Source organism: Phalaenopsis equestris, unplaced genomic scaffold, assembly GCF_001263595.1.
Source record: "Phalaenopsis equestris unplaced genomic scaffold, ASM126359v1 Scaffold000411, whole genome shotgun sequence".
NCBI lineage: Eukaryota > Viridiplantae > Streptophyta > Magnoliopsida > Asparagales > Orchidaceae > Phalaenopsis > Phalaenopsis equestris.
In genome coordinates, this window is record NW_018164852.1 from 1360717 (window position 1) to 1376891 (window position 16175).

General features: G+C 37.2%; 2 protein-coding genes across 4 annotated transcripts in view; both read right to left on the reverse strand.

Annotated features, from left to right (window-relative positions):
• Window positions 1-7376, reverse strand: part of LOC110027017 (ylmG homolog protein 1-2, chloroplastic-like) — an 8206-nt gene extending 830 nt beyond the window's left edge. For 2 of the 3 annotated variants that reach the window (XM_020728274.1, XM_020728275.1), the window contains exon 1: window positions 6588-7376. In XM_020728274.1, the coding sequence (XP_020583933.1) occupies window positions 6599-7300 (702 nt within the window). In that variant the 5' untranslated portion in view covers window positions 7301-7376 and the 3' untranslated portion in view covers window positions 6588-6598. Of the gene's footprint in view, window positions 1-6095; window positions 6241-6587 lie in introns of all 3 variants that reach the window. The other variant, XR_002294288.1, reaches the window with a different exon arrangement.
• A 4781-nt stretch (window positions 7377-12157) lies between these two features.
• The window catches only part of LOC110027009 (pentatricopeptide repeat-containing protein At5g48910-like), a 14039-nt gene continuing 10021 nt past the window's right edge, over window positions 12158-16175 (reverse strand). The window contains exon 2 of the mRNA XM_020728267.1: window positions 12158-13599. Within this exon, the coding sequence (XP_020583926.1) occupies window positions 12772-13599 (828 nt within the window). The 3' untranslated portion in view covers window positions 12158-12771. The remainder of the gene's footprint in view (window positions 13600-16175) is intronic.

A 16175-nucleotide genomic window follows, 5' to 3' on the forward strand; every position in this document is an offset into this window, starting at 1 on the left:
CTCTTTCCTTCCACTCGAATTTTAGTGGTTTGTGCACTCTGTGCTATGTGTGGCGGAGGTAGTCCTTCGGTTTGATAGATCATTTCAATTGATGGTTATTTCGGTTGGTGATTATTCCGAAGAGGTGTGCATTCTCTCATCCCCTCTCTCTTTTCTTCTTCGGCTCGGTCTGGCGGTTGTTCCCTCGTCTTCCTATCTTCTCTGTTCTTCACATCTTCTCTCTTCTCTGTGTGATTTTGCACTGGTTGGTTTCATCTTTTAGCTCGATTTGGGTGGTTTTTTGTTTGCTCATTTTTTGTGGTTTTCAATTTGATATGTTTGGTTATGTGGTTTTGATGTTTCAAGTTGCATCTAAACAGGCTTTGGTTTATGTCTTCGATGCAATGTTGCTTGGATTGGTGCTTTGCAGTGATCTTTGGCTTTATGGGGCTTTACCTTGTTAGCAATGTTTCGGATCCCCTGTATGTGGTTTGTTCGATTTATTTTAGTGCTTATGTTGTGGGGAATTTGGATATTTTTATGAACTTTTAATATTTCAGTGAGGAATTTGAAAATTGGATGGAATTTGGTGTTGGATTTGTTAATAGCAATATTTTAAGAACTTTGTATGTGCTGAGTATGGGATGGGGAAATGAATTTTGAATTTCATGTTGGATTTGTACGTTGCTATTTACAATTTCACTGGAATTTTAGTGGGAAAACTAGTGTGTGGTATGGAGGTTGTGATGTGGTGTGATTTATGATGTCGTTTGTGGATGTGTTGGTATTTGGTTTGGAGATTGTGATGTGGTGTGTGAATGTGTTGGTGTGGATGAATTGGTGTGGATGAATTGGTGTGGATGTGTTGGGTGGTAGTGTGGTGTGGAGGCGGTGTTGTGTGGATGTGTTGGTGTGGTGTGGAGGTGGTGGTTTAGGTATAGGAGAGTTGTGTGGTGTGGAGGTGGTCGTGTGTAGTGATTGTGTGATAAGAAGATGGTGGTGTGGTTTGTGGATGTGTTGGTGTGTGGTTTGGAGTTTGTGGTGTGGTGTGTGGATGTGTTGGTGCGGTAGTGTTGGGTGGTTGTGTAGTGTGGAGAAGATGGTGTGTGGATGTGGTGTTGTGGTGTAGTGTGGAGGTGGTGTGTCATGGAGGTGTGGGTGTGTCTCGTGTGTGTGGAGGTGGTGGTGTGTCGCGTGTGTGTGGAGGTGGTGGTGTGGTTTGTGGATGTGTTGGTGTGTGGTTTGGAGTTTGTGGTGTGGTGTCTGATGTGTTGGTTTTGTGGTGTTGGGTAGTTGTGTGGTGTGGAGGTGGTGGAGTTTGGATGTGTTAGTGTGTTGTGAAGGTGGTGGTGTAGGAGAGTTGTGTGGATGTGTTGGTGTGGTTTGTGAAGGTGGTGGTGTGTGGTTCGGAGTTTGTGGTGTGGTGTCTGGATGTGTTGGTGTGGATGTGTTGGGTTGTGGTTTGGAGTTTGTGGTGTGGTGTGGGGTGTGGTGTGTGGATGTGTTGGTGTGGTGGTGTTGGGTGTTGGTGCGTGGATGTGGATATGGATGCGTTGGTGTGTGAATGTGGATGTGTTGGTGTGTGGATAATGTGGATGTGGAGGTCGTGGCGATGATATTGAGGCATTACGATTTTTCTTTATTTTACGATATTGTGGCATTCTTATTTATGTTAATTTTTTTTCATCCTAGTAATACAATGGTTACGACCAAAGAGACTGGTTCATCTGTAATGTGGGACAAAGAAACCAAAATAATATTTTGTGACTTTCGCTTCAAGGACATCTATCTTGGAAATAGGCATACAGATTATTTCAACAAGAAAGGGTGACAAAATATTATAAAAAATTGCAAAAGAAGTACAAGCAGAGAATATGATATGATGCAATTAAAAAATAAGCTTAAGAGGATTGAAAAATCTGAATGGAATTGAAACGAGAGTCAACGGGCTTGAGGTGGATCCGATGAAACGAACGATTGATGCTTTCGAGGAGTGGTGGACAAAAAGACTTACGGTAGACATTTTTGTCCCCTAATTTGGTCAATTTTTATTTTGTTTTTAAATTGAACTAGATTTTATATGAATTTGCAAGTTATGTCTGCTGCAAAAAAATTAAATTCAGTAGAATCGATCTTGAGTTTGAGAAATTGGATCGTACATTTGGGGGTGTCATGACAACGGGCAAAAATGCATGTGCCCCCCGTGAGACAAGGTTTAGTGGTACCTCCAAAAATTTGAGAACTGACTAATCAGGTGATTCCATCCAAGGCCTCAGCCGAACGGACCTCCATGAACTTGAGTCCACGAGTCGTTCTAAGCCTCTACGGGTTGAGAATAAAAAAAAATGAGAGATGCTTTCTTTAGAAGTCAGATATCACAGTCAGTGGCTTCATGCAATAATGATCCCGACACATCTCAAGCAGCTTTTGTAGACTAGGTTCTACAAATTTTGAATGCAATACCGAAAATTTTTGAAGACTTGTCGTTGTACTTGTTTTCAATGGAGTTATTTTAAGATTCGACCCGAAGAGATTTTTTCATCAAGATGTTCGATGGTCGTAAGGCGGCATCATACCTACAATATTTTTATGAGCGCAAAAACATTTGAGAGACTTGTTTATTTACAATCGTAAGGAATATTTATAGTTGTTTATTATTTTTCATTTTGCTTTGGATATTTCAAATGTTTGGGAAATGTCTTATATATTTATTCATTGATGTTGATATGTTTATTTTGTTGTTCGTAACCTAATAAAATTGTAGTTAATTCATTGATGTTTCTGTGTTAGTCAGTACGATACCGATCTACATGGATACAACTAGGGAAAGGTGCAGCAGAAGAGTTGCAGTTGTCGTATGCTTAATGTACGAATATTATAACCCGTACATAAAGCTCTCCCCTTGCATGGCATCCTCATATGCTAGGGACAAATGGGTTAGGGAGTTGTTTGCGAGCCACCCAACGAGATTTAGCAATATGTTTTGCATGAAGCAGGTGATACTCAACGATCTGTTTGAGGAACTAAAAATAAATATTGGACTTCATGGCTCTTTCAAGACGACTTCGCGAGAGGTGTTAGCAATAACTCTCTACAGATTATCGCATAATGAATTAAAACGATGAGCAATAAAGCGATTTCAACATTCAACTGAAACAATTTGCAAATACTTCTCAGCATGATTGAAAGCACTTGTAAGTTTTCTCTTCACAAGTCATAAAATCAACAGTTCCTATGTTCGAATGGATCTCCACAGAGATTTCACATGATGCGCGGCATATGTCATTCTTTAAGGTAATTTCTCCAATTTTTTACATTAAATTTTCAAATAAATATCGTTATTCGTTATCTTTCTAGAATTGTATCGGAGTAATCGATGGAACACACGTTGATGCACATATTCCAAATAACGAGAAATTCATTCATAGTCTATTGTGGGTCCCCGACACAGAATTTCGTGGCAGTATGCGACTTCAACATGTACTCCACCTTTATCATGGTCGGTTTGGAGGGTAATGCACATGGAAGTTAAATTTTCAAAGCCGCAACACGGAATAACAAATACAATTTCTCACATCCACCTATAGATACGCTTGAGATCAAGCTACCCTCCTAATTCATTTTTCCCACAATACTAATCATGCAATTCATATCAAGTAAATATAATTTAGTTGATGTTGTATATTCATTGTAATGAGGGTATCTCAAACCCAATTCTGATACGGGACACCACATACCCAACTTTGAGTGAGCCAACAATGTAACGCATGAAAGAAAAAAATGTTCAATAAAAACCATTCCTCCATATGTGATATCATTGAGAGAATTTTTAGTGTTTAGAAGACGAAATGGGTTATATTTTGTGATATATTATCTTACGTGTTTCCCAAACAGATACAAATTGTGATTGTCACAATGACTCTCCATAATTACATTCGGCGACATCCTTCCCGCAATGACATCGATTTCTGTAGGATAGACGAGGATCATTATCATGTCTTTGCCGAGGAATTTGAGTATTGTCTAAGACATTATTTGTCACATCATGAGAATGATGCTCCCGAGACTTGTACTAAAAATAGGGAAGGTGTCAACGAGATGATAGTGTTGAGGGAACTAATTACATGTGCGATAGTAGAAGGGTGATTTGAGTATTCATAACATTATTAATTATAATGATTGTTAAAGAGATTCACTGTTTGTTATATTTGTATTTTATACAGTTAATGTTTATTTCTCTTCCTTCTTTATTTGATATTGATTGTTTGTGTTTTTACGCTGTTTACAAGTTTTTTTTTTTTTCATTTTGCATTTCTTTTGTTTTTCTTATGATAGGTTTGAGAGGTCAATGATGAGACTCTTGACTTTGTCGGTTCTTTTGCATTGCTTGTTAGTCGTTGTTGGTTTGTATCACATGTGAAATCTTAATAAAGACAATCATGTTCCTCTCTTCTTTTCGGTGATGCGGTTTTGAGGTTCATCTGGATTATCTTTTTTGGTGATAAACATACGTGGGTTTGGTATTACCTGGGTTAAAGGCAACCAAGAACCACTTTTTTATAAGATATATTGTCTTTTTGTAGTGATAAATTCGTGAGTTGGTATACTGAGTTCTTTGAGACATCACACCTACATAAAAATGTAATTAATTACTTCTTTTATGAATTTCTACTTGTGTTATGTCTAATGGGATGTTTTTTAAAGCATTCAAAACAGATGAGCTCGAGAATTTTTGGTACCTCCCAAGGATTGAAGTGTCACTGTGGACTTCAATGTTCCCTGCTAACTTCATGTCAGCCATATAGAAACAGGAGACAGTTCTACAAGTGCTCGCAGAGAATTTGAAGAATTGTAACTATCATTGGTGGGCAAATACGCTGGAAGATTTCACCGCCGAGAGTGATCGGGTGTAGAGAGTATCTCTGTATAACGACTTAGCTAATGATATACGCCGTCTGCATTTTAAAAATAATATTATCATATTATTAAATGTTATTTTAATAATTTTTTTATTAATTCTTGTAATCATGATACTAACTGTTAGGTGATGTGTATATCTTTTTCTTTGTGTTTTGTTTCATAGTGGATTTTTGTTTTTAAAGTATAAAATATATTTGTATGACAGTTCTGTTGCAAACAACATTACAATACAGGAGCAGAATTGTCATTTGTCCAAAAATAATTACAACATAATTATTTTCAAAATGCAAAAAACAAACAGACAGTCAGTTTAACAATGACTTCTGCGCAGCAGCTTCCTGTGGCAGCTATTGCACAACAACTTATTAATAAATCGCAGCTGGCCCAAACAGACCCTAATTTTCAACAAAGATATAACTAAAATTCAGCAATGTCCACTCAACCTACATTTTATCCCCATAATTCTAAAAATTTAAACTCATTTTTCTTAGACTTCTTAGTGAGCCCACTTGAGACACTTTGAAAATATAAGGGTGAAGTGTAATGTGTGTAAAATTTATACTTCTACTGTGAAGCTTATTACAATTACATTACAATTAAGCTAGAGCATGATTAGAGTTTTTGGAAGAATATTCATGCGTTGAAATGTTCTAGAAAACCCACCAAAAATGTATTGTTTTCAATGTCACCTAAATTAAGTGGCGCCTTGATTTCCTCGTCCAAGTTTCCATGCTCCTCTCATGTTTCCTCATCTCCATTCCTCTCCATACATTCCCATTCTCTGTGATTTCTCCAACAATACCCAATATTCTTCGTCAATTTGCCTTCAGTCAACGTAGAACCAATCTATTACTTCAACAAACTGTAAGCAGCCAGAATGCACTTCAGGAAACACATTGCTTCAAAAAACGTCGAGCAACTAACTAATCTCTCAATTTGAGAAGTATGTCAAAATGAATCCCCTCTCCCCTCCACCTTTTTCTACATTCTTCGAATAATAGGCCATTACAATACATTACAAGCCAGAATCGAGGCAATTAAAGCTGGTTAAGTATGAATAATGGAAATCTTCATTTTTAATTAAAAAATGAATGAATGATGAAAGAAAATGCTACTTATATGACTCTTGAGTTGTTTATAAAGTACATGTCTAACCTTTTGTTATCTATTCAATCAAGGCATGGAACAGATCAAACCTGTGGTTTATTTCAGTGCCATTAACTACATATTTGTCGTGTGATTATGCTCTTCTTCAAAAATTATGCACATTTTGCAAAAGGCCAAGCTCTAAACTCTATCTACTATCTGTTCCTTCGATTGTTCTTCAGCTGCTTTTAAATTCTAAGAAAATGTAAATACTTCACGATAAATCAACTAGAAGGGAGTAATCTTAACAAAAGTTTAAATCTACGTATCATTGCAAATCAAACAATTACAGTCAAAATAACACTGGCATCCATTAAATAATTATGAACTAGGCAAACAATGCATGTCACATAACATTAACATCATAAAACATTGAAATCTAAAATGAACCCTCAAACAAACAGATCCTTTGTTAAAAATTAAAAAGGAAGAACTCAGAAAAAACATTAGCAGGTAGAAAACAATTTTTTCTCAAGAACTTTGCGTACACTAAATACAAATTCTGCAGCAATATAAAAGCGAGAGAAAACGGGAATCAATACCTCAAGTCATCCTAGTACATCCCACGAGCGCTCTTAAGGATCGAACCAAGCGTGCCTAAGACTGCAAAAGCCAGAAGCGGGCTGACGTCCAACGTGTCGAAAATAGGTGGTATTATGTTGCGGAAGAGGTTGAGATAGGGATCACAGAGATCCCTAATTGCAGAAAGAGGCTGCCGATCCCACGGGATATTGGGAAACCAACTAAGCAAGACCCGCACCATAAGGACGCCGCTGTATATGTCAAGCCATTTGCTCATTCCCGAGGCCACCACCGTCAGCGGCGTGTTCAAATACCCACTTGGCCGGTCCCGGAGGGCGGCGAAGAAGAGCGGACCAACGCCGCAAGCGAGAGAACCCCGCAGAGATTGAATCTCAGAAAGCTCAGTCGGAGTAGGGGCTGTTGCCGCCACGGACGCCGCAGCTGCAGCGAAAAGGCGGTGGACGACGGATAGGGCGAGGGAGATGAGGGACGAGAGGGTGCGGGTGGAGTCTGAAATGAGGTGGGGCAGAGGCAGCGGAGGTGTGGCGACGGAGGAGCAACGGAGTGCTAGGGTTTGTGACGACCGGCGATGATAGCGCATGGCGGGGGATTTGTGAGAAGGGGAAATGGGAAGGAGGATAGAGTGACTGGGCCTAGCGTTAGCGTTTGGGATGAAGAGGGAAGGATTTGGGATGGAGGCGGTCGTGGATGAGACGAAGCACGCGATGGCCATGGCTGTGCGAAGGGAAGGGGATGGTAAAATTTCGAGGAACGGGAGAGTTATGGGGTCACTTCTATAATTATTATCCTTAGTATTATGATGATTAAAATAATAAATAGAGTTGGAAGGCATCACCCGTCACAAAATAGCTTCTTTTCAAATGCTATTGGTTGATATAGTTAGTAATTTCAAGACCAAATTTTTTTTGTGCAGATTCATGATGTAGCTATGCATGTCTCGGAGGTTATTTTTGAATTATTTTTATATTATTTTTAAGTTATTTTCACTAATCTGAAATAAGCGGGTTATTTTGAGATTAATGAAAATAACCCAATGAAAATAACCCAAAAATAACTTAAAAATAACTCTGGAATAACATCTGTCGCACGTAGAGGTATGTTAAGAGTCCGGACAGAAAATGCGCTCAATTTCAAGAACTAATGTCAGCATTTTGGTGCCCAATATTTATTTCTTCTAAATTTTTTTCTTTAAATTTACAAATATATATATTATCAAATTTCTAAATGAATTTTAATTATAAATAATTAAATTTATTAAAAAAAATTAAATTTGTGGTTATGACATAAATTATTTATATGTGTATGTATGTATATGTATAAATTCTTAATTTCCAAAATCCTTGAAATATAAAAAAATTTAATATTTCAAATATATAAAGTCTTAGCACAATCTTAATTATTGTGTGCATAATTTAATATTGCACTTGTAAAATATAAATATCTAAAGCACAAAAACTAGAGTATGTGATTAAGGAACCTTCTGTGCTTACTCCTTCTATCTTCACATTTCTGATCACTAATTTCTTCTATCTAACTAATGAATAATCCTTAGTTATACTCCTACCTATGTGCATCTCCATTTCATTAAAATTCCTGCTCATGATGAAGTTTTGATTGTGGTGGTCCAAGAATTTTATCAAATTCATCTGAGTCATACCAACGAAAGGGCACTTGATAGATTTTGAATCGTTTATTCTTGGTCCCTGCATAAACATGAACATATGCATAACACTAAAATATTTTCAGATTAGATAGATTTATCTCTTTATCACTCTAGACTTCTTAAGATAGGTCTCTATTCAAATGTACAGACGGACCACTTTTGATCAGATAAACATAAGTGTTCAATGTTCTACCTATAATTGCATTGGCAAGCCTGCATGCAACCTCATACTCCTAGCATGCTCTTTGATGGTTTTATTCATGCTCTCAACCACAATGTTCTGTTGTAGTGTCCTTAGGACACTAAACTTATGCCAGATCCCTTATGTAGCATAAAAATTTCTAAACCTCTGATCATGATACTCACCCCCATTACATGATATGAGATACTTCAACGTCCAGCATATCTCATTTTCTATCATAGTCTTCCACTTCTTAAACACTCTAAATACATCAAATATATGCTTTAAACAAATAAACTCATACATTTTTGTTGTGAGGATTAATGAAAGTGACAAAGTAGTGAGAATATATAATGGACTAAATCTGATTAAGACCCACATGTTAATATGCACTAACTCCAATTTATTTGACTTCACCATTGCCTCATCTTTGGAGAAAGAAACTTTCTTTTGCATGTTATATACACAATATTCACAGAACTCTGTATTCCCATATTTCAAATCCTGAAGCTTGTTAATTATAAGTAGGGAATTTTTACATTTCTTGTTCAAATTGCCAAGCCGGCGATGCCAAAGACCTGCATCAACCTTGGTTCCAGCCACATTACTGGATTCTACCATCTTATTGATTCAATAAAGAGTATCTTCAATGTATCCATGAATCACATATGAAATAAGCCACGTATCCTGATATTGCTAGTTGGCTCACTGAGCTTAGATTTCTCTTCAGACTTGAAGCATGCCTTACTTCACCAAGTTTCCAAACTGTTTCATTAGGCAACTTGATTTCAACATCGCAACTTCCTACGATATTGTAGACCTTGTCATCTCCCAAATAAATCTTTTCTAGTTCATTCTAAATATAATTTTTAAACATCTCTTTGTTGGGACATGCATGAAAAGATACATCTGAACCCATCATCCAATACTCATTATTGACTATAGATAAAACCAGAGAGTCGTTTAGAATTTTTCCATAGAGATATTTATAGAGACACTCCTGCCTTGTTCTACACAACTAGTATTCTTTGGAGCTTTGCAGTTATTTTTGAAAGAGGATATCTTCCTGTAGTTCCAACATTCATTTCTGTCATTTTCATTACCCGACCTTGATTTTTCTTGTTTGGACTTGAAACTGTCTCTGCTTGTTTGTCTAGTTCCCTAATTATCAACATTCAACGTAGAACAAGAAGATTCATCATTTGATGTTTTTCTACAAACTTCTTCATTTATCACGAACCCCACAATGTCATTGAAGTTCAACGTCAAAATAACTAAAACATTACTCACCGTCATGACCAATCCATTCTAATTGTCCAACAATGAGGACAAAATTAACAATGCCCTGACTTTATCATTAAATTTGATAATCACAAAACACAACTGGTTAGTCACAGTATTGAAATTATTCAAGTGTTCAACCACCAAAAATTCTTTCGCCATCTTCACATTGAATAACCTCTTCATGTGAAAAACTTTAGGGCTTCTACATGCATTGCATCCAAAACTTTCATATTTACCTATCTCACACCTAAACTTTCATAATTAAAAGCATCATACGAAAAGTAGCACTCATTGTCACCTTTTAATAGTCAAATCCATATTTCATCAATAGGTAAAGTGATATGTGTGTGAAAATGAAAGTTTAGGTGTGAGATAGGTAAATGCATAAGTTTAGGTGTGATATTTACCTATCTCACACCAAAACTTTATTTGAATTAGAAGATTTTTCATAGATCTTTGTCGGTGCTGCTATGAGATTCGTCGTGGTTTTCTTATTCAATATGTTGAACTCAACAGACGATAAAAGTGAAAGATGGATCAAACCTAGGGTGATTCCTTGTAGTGGAAAATACAATTTCTTTTGATAAAGCAAATCTCCCAGATGAATTTTCCAAATCACATAACTTGATCCAATAAACTTCTCCACCTTATATCTTGTTTCATTGGTCATATCTCCCACTCAAATTAAAAGTGTTTAATAAAGAAACGCCACTCTGATACCACTTGTTGGGATGAAAACTAGGGTTTTGATTGATTTACAATCAAAACCACACCGCGAAAAATATGATCATACTGGTTCGAGAAATATGGAATAAAAAAACCCGAGAACAAAAAAAAAATGCAGAGACACACCACACCAAAATTTCTCTATGAAAGAAAAAATGCACGGAGATTTTCACTACTCGAATCTCCTCTCTATAACACTCTAACTTACAAAAATTGCGCTCCAACTCTTATCATTATAACATAAGAGAAATCACGCGCCGAAAGTCCACCTCATTCAACACATCATTCTTGTACTACATCGTCGAGAGACTTTCGTAAAAAAGAGCATATGTCGTCATTCTGAATCGAGGGATTCAACTTTCGTAATAGAGAAACCGTCTCCGTGCAACCATGCTGACACCTATCATAAATATTTTGTGATCTGTCTCGAAGGAAGGGTTTGAAGGGCTGTGATGTAGATACACCGCTACTTGGCGTGCTTACGCCAACCTGGGATCAAGTGGATCACCATAACTATGCTGATTTGGCGAAGGTACGTCGCACATCTGATGTACTCCTTTAGTCTCCACATCTCAACACTCTCATAATTACATGCAAAACACTTAAACTTTTAACATCACATCAAAAATATTATCATAACCATCATTTTAAAAGTGGTACAAACCTTTCATCCATAGGTTCATGTCACCAAACTTTGGGTTTTAGATATGCAATTACATAAAAATTGGTTGGTATGTATGTGAACTTCCCTAAAATTTAAAATTATGGCTTATCCATCCCATGGAGCGGAAATCTGCATGCATGACCCATGGCTAATCATTATTAACGATTAACAAAGATTATACCAAAACTTATGATTTTGAAGTGAAGTGATTATCAGCTAATGAAAAGAGAACAACACCAAACATTTGCAGATAATGATCAGACAGAGCATTTATCAGAAATCAGGTTGGTCAAGGCTTAGTGTAGATTTCATTTAGGAGCACCACTCATAATCTTGTTTGATTTATTCATTCTTTTGGCTTCCATTCTTGGAAAAATAGCAAACAAAACAACATAGGAACTGTTTATATGAATTGTCTGAACAACTCTTCAATATTTTTTTCTCATAATTTGCTTTAAAAAGACAATATTTTAGAAAACATAATTAAATTTATGATTAATAATACAGCTTTTAAAAAAAATTGACACTAAACACAGAAAATATAAGAAACAAAATTAAAAAAAAGAGGCTGTATACAAATTATACAGGTTGCTATCTGTACTCTGCCGCATATGTGAAGGATGCTATTAATGCCGCAATAAATAATTGAGTTCTAGCTGGATTAATGCAGATCTTTCTTATCGTACATCCTTTAAGTCCATCGTTGCAGACTTCATAGCTGAGCTTGCACTGGATGCAAATTGCAATTAATGGCTGTTTTTTGTACGTCTGTGCTGGAATTGTGGGTGTTTAGATTCAGATACTGGTTAAATTTTATATATTCATTTATAACTTACAGGCATGATGGTGATGTTGATTTTCCTTTCATATCTCTGCCTGCAAAATCGTTATTGTTCTTTTTGTTATTTAGTTATAAAAACGTACAGAAAATTCTTCTACACTGAAAGAATTTAAAAGCATTATGAATAACGTAAGAAATGAATGACATTTTTTTTAGCATTGTAATGACAAAAAGAGAAAAACTGAATATTGCAATCACTTAAGTAGTCACCACAAAAACCGAATATTGATAATAAGACAGACGATTTATTTTCCTCAACAACAAAATGGGCGAGTGACCGAAGCACTGTTTCTAGACAACCTTTTTTTCCCACTCCAAAGATGTTGCCTTGACTGTACCATATTGGTTGGAAATAAGTTAGTAAAACAGATTTCCACCATCGTCGAAACAACAACATATATGATGTAAGATAAGGGTGTCAAAAATTGACCCGAGGTGCCAACTCGACCCGAAGTCTACTTGAAGATCTGGGTTTGGGTTGACCCGAAAATTGTTGGATTGGGAGTCCTGATTAGTTTGATTTATCGAGTTGGATTCGAGTCGTGACTTGTCAACCCAAAATCAACCCTCCAATTCGAAATTGATTTAAAATCAAACCGGCAACCCAAATTTGACTTGAATAACTGCTATGCCTTATTTTAGATGGGTTATACAGGTGGAGAGTTCAAGCCAACGAGTTGAAGGCGAGTTGGGTTCAAGTCAAGCAGTTTCAGATCAGGTCAATTTCAAGCCAGCCTCGAATCCGACCAACGAATCCAATTTGACACCCATAGTGTAAGACAGCTAATGATTGCGCTGCTTATCCATTAATTTTAGAGATGCAATCACCAGAAATCATTGCACGAGCATGTTCCACTAACAAACCGATGAAATCGAACTCGGTCCCTTACAATGATCTCTCTACCATATTCCTTGCTTATTATTTTTATCACTTCATGGCAGTCAGCGCAAAATCTTAGATTCTTAACAACCCGAATCACTGTAGGTGTTCTAGTCTTTATTAGCCCAAAAGCAACAGCCAACCTTTCACTGTGCTCACAGAGAGCATTCTCCTTTTCCTCTTCATCAACATCATGCAAAACAGATGAAGTCCATGGTAGATGACCCGAAAGTCGCACACGTCGGGATATGCCTTTCAATGCTTCCCTAATCTGCTTCATCTCCGGATGCGAATCATCACTAACAATAAATTTATGCACAAAACCATCAATTTCAATGGAGCTGCAGCCTGGAATAACCCTGACGCCATTGTCCTTCATCTTCTTCCTCATCTTACTCACCTTGTCCCAATGGGATCTAAGTGCATATATATTTGATAAAAGAACATAATTTTCTGCATTTAGTGGCTCTAATCGAAGGAGATGCTCAGCTATAATTGCCTCCTTATCTTGAAATTCATTTTTCTTACATCCTGCCAGAAGTGTCCTCCAAATTACAGCATTTGGTGGAAAAGGCATCCTTCGAACAAATGAATATGCTTCTTCGAAAAGGCCAGCTCTGCAAAGTAGATCAACCATGCATCCATAATGTTCCATCAGTGGTTGAACGCCCGAGTCATGCATGGCAGACCAAAACCTTCGGCCATCTCTTACAATACCACTGTGGGCACAGGCTGATAGAACTCCGAGGAAAGTCACATGATTTGGTTCCACCTAACATGATAGATAAATATTTTCAATAAATTTCATTAAAAAGGAGAAAAAGAAGTTAACAGATCTCTATAATCATTGTCTGTGCAACAAAAAAATAATTTCTATCACTATGTTTAAAATTGAAATGAAGATAGCTATCATTGTCTGTGCATCCACCCAGCCCTCATCTCTATCAATAGGAATACAAAAATCTCCATTAAGCTCATCGTTTCCAACTACTTATCCAGGTGGGTGAAATTTCATGCCATTGTCATACGATATGTTTCATGGGTTTTATAGAAGGATGCACTCCATATCTGTCACCAAAATAAACCCTATTGATGGCAACAACCCAAACCCAGATTCCTCTCTCTATATTCGATTAGAACAGCTGGCTCCATAGCAGGCTCCATTTCACCTCCTAAACGTGTTATGTTCATTACTTGATCTAGTACACCATGGGAAGCTTGGAATACCCTAGTTAATGCTAATTCCAAAACATATCAAGGATGTCTCGCAAATTTAAAAGTAGATCTATGCCATTTTGCAAAAGGTATATAAGTAATCAAGTACAAGCAACGTATTAAAATTATTGCAGGTGAATTAGCTATGATTAACTACACTGGAAAGAGGATCATCTTACTCTTAAAATCATAGGTCTTGATGCAGAATACAAATATATTTATTCAGTCATTAGGGAAGTACTATTACATTGGAAGAGCTACATGAAAAGCTTATCAATTTTGAAGCGCATATCAAATATGAAGCAAAGAAGAAAAATAAACCTCGCGCACATGATAGCTCACACAAATCCTAGACAAAAAATCTTTCACAACACCTTCCAAAACAAGTGCCAAATAACAACAATCAATCCCCTTCATGCCCAAAAAATATCTCAAACTTACCTTCCCCAAACCAAATAAAAAACAACTAATCTTGCACTTACCTTGGCAAATGCCAGCTCTATAACAAATAAAGGTACTCAGCACAATGATGTCCTAGCTTTACATATATGCCTTGGAGTCCACAAACTGCCAAAAATAGTACACCTTCTCTCCTTAAGCCCATGTAGCAGTGGCTTACATGCGTCAAACCAACCTCACTTGAACTTCTCAAAATTGCGAGGCTATCAAAATCCGGTAAATCCCACAATATAATGACTAATATTCAAAACTTCTCTCTCTATTAGAAAAATCCCACGTTGAGAACATCCACACTGGCAAACGACAACAACTTACCGATCACACATATTAAATCAACTACTGTTATGGTATGACTCATATACCATACAGGGACAGACGCTGGAACGAAGCGGAGCGGAGCGAAGCGAAAGAATCTGTCCAAATTGGGAAGTTACGTTATATGGGTTGGGGCTATACGGTACAGGGGTAATTTGAGAATTACATATTGTACTGCAGGGCTTACTCTAGGATTATAAATATCTGTTTGTAATCTTTTCTGAATATTGAAAAGAAGGTCGCCGCTCTGCTCCCAAGGATGTAGGCATCTTTGCCGAACCTCGTTAAATCTCTGTGTTCTTCTGGATTTGTGTCGATTATTGTTTTTCTTCGCCTTAATTTTCTCAACAAGTGGTATCAGAGAGAGGTTTGAGGGCAGGAAGAAATTTTCGACGGCAGGAATGGCAGAGTTCTGCTAGGCTTCGGTCGGAGAAGAAGATCGACAGCTTCTTGCGTCTCTACGGCGCAGCTTCTTAAGTTCGGCGAGGAGGCTTCCGTTTCGCAAAGGAAGTTTCGCGAACAAGCGAGATCTGCGAAAGGCGAAGTTCGAGCAGGTTCGGCGCAGAGCTTTCGCGCGAAGGGCTCAGAATTCGGTTCGGAATCGTCGAACGGCGTGATAGGAGTTCGCGAGCAGGCCGAAGGATCGCGAAGGAGGCCTTTGCGACAGGAAGAGGAGCTCTCGCTGAGGCGTTTGCGAGTTCGGTGTTGATCGCGAACAGAAAAGGAAGGAGCATGCGGAGAAGGGCTGAGAAGGAAGGGAATCACCAGAGGAATATTCCCTCATAATTCTTTCCAAAAATTTCATCCAAGAGCTGCGGAGAGGAAGGTTTTAATTAAGCTTCGCTGAAAGGAAATCTTCTTGACTGAGAAATTGGAAAAGAAATTTTTTTTTTTTTTTCAAAAGAAGAAAAAAAAAGGAAAGCTTTTTAATTAGCTTCGCTGAAAGGAAATCTTCTTGACTGAGAAATTGGAAAAGAAATTTTTTATTTTTATTTTTCAAAAGAAGAAAAAAAAAAGGAAAGCTTTTTAATTTAATTGCTTTAAATCAAATTAAGCAAATTTAATTAAGGATTTTCTCTGCTGGGTAAGGAGAGGAAATAAAGTGAATATTTATTTCTTTTCTTGGAGGCGGAGAGAAAATTTTTTTTTTCTTTGCCCGAAGATTTCAATTTTTTTTTCCTTTTTTTTTTTTTAAAAAAGGAGGTCTAAGCAAGGATTTTTGCAGAGGAATTTTTTGCAGAAAAGTTTTGTTGCAGGATCAAAATTGTTCACAAGGCGGACGGGCTCGCGGGAACGAACAGGTGTGAAGCAGTTCGGATAAAGGGCTACGACAGTTCGGCGAGTTATATTTCGGGGAGT